This window comes from Bidens hawaiensis, unplaced genomic scaffold (assembly GCF_021521415.1).
Source record: "Bidens hawaiensis isolate Kalapana, Puna unplaced genomic scaffold, B.hawaiensis_p1.1 tig00008706_1, whole genome shotgun sequence".
Classification (NCBI taxonomy): Eukaryota; Viridiplantae; Streptophyta; class Magnoliopsida; order Asterales; family Asteraceae; genus Bidens; species Bidens hawaiensis.
Genome location: NW_027491628.1, coordinates 458,329 through 462,271, shown reverse-complemented (window position 1 = coordinate 462,271; position 3,943 = coordinate 458,329). Strand labels below are relative to the sequence as shown.

Below are 3,943 nucleotides of genomic sequence, written 5' to 3'. Positions count from 1 at the left end.
CTCGAGTTTTACCGACTCGGCACGCAACGTCCAGTACCGACAACGCTCGGGTTTACCCACGCCCGGGTTTTACCCAACTTTTTTTTAGTTCCGATACCGTCACAAATGTAAATTAAATCGACGAAATTCACGTTGACCTACTGCCGGAATGCTCGAATTTTACCAGCACCTCGGTTTTACCGACTCACCGCCAGAACGTCCAAATAAGAGCCGACTCATCGTTGCAACGATCGGGTTTTACCAACGCCCAGGTTTACCGACCGAATAAAATTGTTTAAAATATGTTAACAAAAAAATTATAATATGTTAAACGAGTGTCGTAGAGTCATTGATTCAGCGTTTGGGACCGACCAATGTCACCCTATTGGCGATCGACGTCACTCCACTGGCTCACCTCAATTTTAATTTTAATTTTTTGTTTTAATTTTGTTTTAGTTTCAGTACCATAACGAACGTATCTAATACTGAATAAATTATTTTGACTCGCTGCTGTCGTCCGGGACCAACCAACGCCACCCCATTGGCCTACCTCAATTTTTGTTTTTATTTTTTCGTTTCCAGTTTGTTTTAATTTTAATACCGTAATAAACGTAGCTACTATTGACTGAATTCGAGTTGATTCGTCACTGCAACATCCGGATTTTAACGACTGATTTTACCGTGCAACGCATGGGGAAATCACTAGTTATGAGTAAAAAGGAACTTGTTGCTGTTGGAATCATTCCAAACGGATGTTTAGAACTCTGGTTATGTTAAATTAAACGTTTAAGCGAGTCGGTACTGACAAGAATCCGAACAGCGATTCGGAAGTCGGGTTTTTGGTCAGTAGCCTTAAAATTTTGTTACGAGAATAAAAGTCTTTTGGACCGAACGTTGACTCCGATCAGAAGTATGAGAAAACGTAAAGTCAAACTTGTTGACTGTTTTGCCCTTCAATGAGTTTTAAACGAATTGACTAGTCAACACCCTTCAACCACCGAAATTGATTGAAGGTTATTGACTAGTGAATATATATGAATGATTTTACAGTTTACAACTTACCCGGAAAATAAAAGGGTCGATCAAGAGATTAAGTCAAAGGTTGAGAATACTTGAAAGTCAAACACGAACACTTGTTTCTTGAGTAATATGGCAAAACCGGAAGAGAAACCAAGGGTATATGATAGGTGACAGTTGAGGGATGATGAATTAGGGTTTGGGGATGATTATGGCAGATGATATAAGGATTGTTTATATAGGAAACACTAAAACGAACCATTTATGGTTATTTACTCGTTTAAGAAACCGAATAGGCCTTTAATGATCAAATCAACATTATAATTCATTCTTGAAGAAGGGGTAATGTGTATGGACATGTATCTAAGCTATGTTAGTGTTCTTGGGGCTTAAAACACTCGATTATGTCCTAAAATAAGCAAAATTTCGGGCCAAAAACAAACTAGGAAACGAAATAAACAATCAACAAACTGATCAGGTGTGTGGTGGAGGCACGCGGCCACCTAGGGTGGTGCCCATCGCGCGGCGTTCCAATGAAAAAGTGGAATTTCATTTTTTTGACACTTTAGGTCCTCGTAGTTTCATAAAAGGCCAGTTATTGAATATTTTATAGTTAAAACAAGAAATGGACAGCTTAGGAAAATATAAAGGGTATAATATGAGAATACTAGTCTTAAATACTTAAAATCGTTAAATTTTGTAAATAATAAGGATCCAAAAATGTTCCAGGATCGGGTTATGTGTATATGAATATAAGTTCGAAAAATCCGAGATGTTACAGCTGCCACCCTATCGTTGCCATCACCACCGCCTTACCACCACTGTCATCGCCTGACCACCACCGCCTGACCGTCACCGTCGCCGCCACCCTATCATTACCGCCGCCACCTGACCACCAATGCTACCACCGCCACCCCCACCACCATTGTCTTCATATAAGCTATCACCACCGTCACCATTGCAAATTTTAACTATTTTGAGATTGGTGTATTTTTCACACACACACACACACACACACACATATATATATATTTCATTCCTATGTATTTATTTTATGGATACCAAACAACATAAAGTAATAATTTATTTCATTCTCACATATTAAGCTAACAAGATAAATGAATAGAAATGTCCCATTTTATTTCCTTGTCCATTACATTCCTTCTATCATTTCATTTCCCCTCCATTCAGTTATCCCCAAACAATCATACCCTTAAAGCCTTTTTCGTCACATCACGATCGTTATCTCCACTACTTCGTATACACTCCTATTGAGTTAGAAAATCAAACATTAATACAATAATAAAGTGCCGTTTTATTCGGAAATAGATATTGGATTATGTCGATTGAGTTCCACTTTATATGGAGCCTGGCCCTAGAGAAGCCTAAAAGTAAATCCATACATAGATCCCCTTTAAGCGTGCGCCAAAGTCATTTCCAAGCCTGTAACCCAATCAAATGGACTCATGTGTGTCTTCATAACCCAATCCATACATGAATATTACCGATTGTTTTCAACATAGAAATTAAAAAATTATAATCCATTGTAAATTTGGTTGGAATATAAGAAGGTTGAGTACAAAACATAAAAGATAAACCTAGCGACAAGATTATCCATCCATACATTCTTGAGGTCGACCCACAATCCTTCACATGTATAATATTCTTAAAACAAGCAACACCATTTCTGCACAATCAATACAATATCATTTATAAGATCTAAAAATACAATTTGATTTGACCCCGTTTTCTTTAAAACAACAAATTTTGATGGTAATCATACCTTAACTCTTTTGGTATCCTTTTTAGGTGTATACGTAGGTTGTTGAGGGATTGGTGGGAAGTTGGTCGCTGCAATATGTTTTTCCTCTTTAACTTTCTGAAAGATGACTGTAAAACCATCCGCGGATTTCGGGTCCTTTTCATCCCATGCCCCAAACATTGGCACGGATGCTGATCTATGTGACTTTAATCAAAAATAAAATAAAATAAAGTCACGTGTCAAGTTGGGTAACGAGTAAAAAATAGGTAAGTTGCTATATATAAACGTTTGCTTTTTAGAGTATACAAGTAATTAACGCGATAAATAATATAATAAAATAGAGTATTGCAATAGTAACTGGTTAAACATATTAATATTTAAGTGACTTTTTGACTAGTTTGAGTAATCTTTTGCTTAACTAGTTCTTTTTATTATTTCTCGTATGAGTTTAGATATGAAATATAAAACAAACAAATTGACAAATTTATAGAAACATAGAAAAATGTTTTTTGATATATTTTTTAAAGTTTAATTTGAATTTTATATAAGGATCCAAAATACCATAAACTTGTACGAGGATGAGGATCATCATTATACTTACAACAACATCATCGGCTGGTTTATATCCATATTTTGGCTTATTCGGTGTTGGTGGAGAAAAATTGCTCGTTCTTTCTCTTGAGTTGTTACTCTTTCGTGGATCCGGCTTATAACTTTGTTGTTTCTTTAAGTTTAACCCGTGATCACTATTCATATTCTTCTCATCGGAAGTGATGGCATCATCATTCCCTCCATATTTCATAAAAGCTTCCGGATTCTGTTCCGGATCATTGGGGTTTAACATCACACCACTGCCCTTATCTTTGCGAGCATTTTCAAAGTAAGCCGTGTAGGGGACATTATCAGCATCCCAACTCCCAAACTTCGGGATATGTGATCGTTGCTGTTGATGTAACAAATAATCAATCAAATAAACGAAATGTTATGTTATAACGTAAAGTGGGACAGAATTAAGAAGTAATGAACTTACCGACATGTTAATTACTTTGTGACCAAAATCTAAAGAGAAGTCGATCTCTTTGAATTTGAAACAAAAATGAGAAAGGAGATCATGAGATGAATGAGTATCGGACACTAGCTTTTGCTTTAGCGTGTGGGGCCTTTGGAAGTTTTATGTTTAATTTC

The 3,943-nt window shown here is 36.4% G+C and overlaps 1 protein-coding gene across 1 annotated transcript; it reads right to left on the bottom strand.

The window, feature by feature from the left end:
• Positions 1 to 2,662: 2,662 nt before the first annotated feature.
• LOC143529791 (RPM1-interacting protein 4-like) lies at positions 2,663 to 3,707 on the bottom strand (the record flags this gene model as incomplete). Its single annotated transcript, XM_077025502.1, has 3 exons — positions 2,663 to 2,683; positions 2,780 to 2,962; positions 3,360 to 3,707. Coding segments are annotated over 3 exons (552 nt in total), but the record flags the coding sequence as incomplete, so codon positions are not given.
• Positions 3,708 to 3,943: the final 236 nt, after the last annotated feature.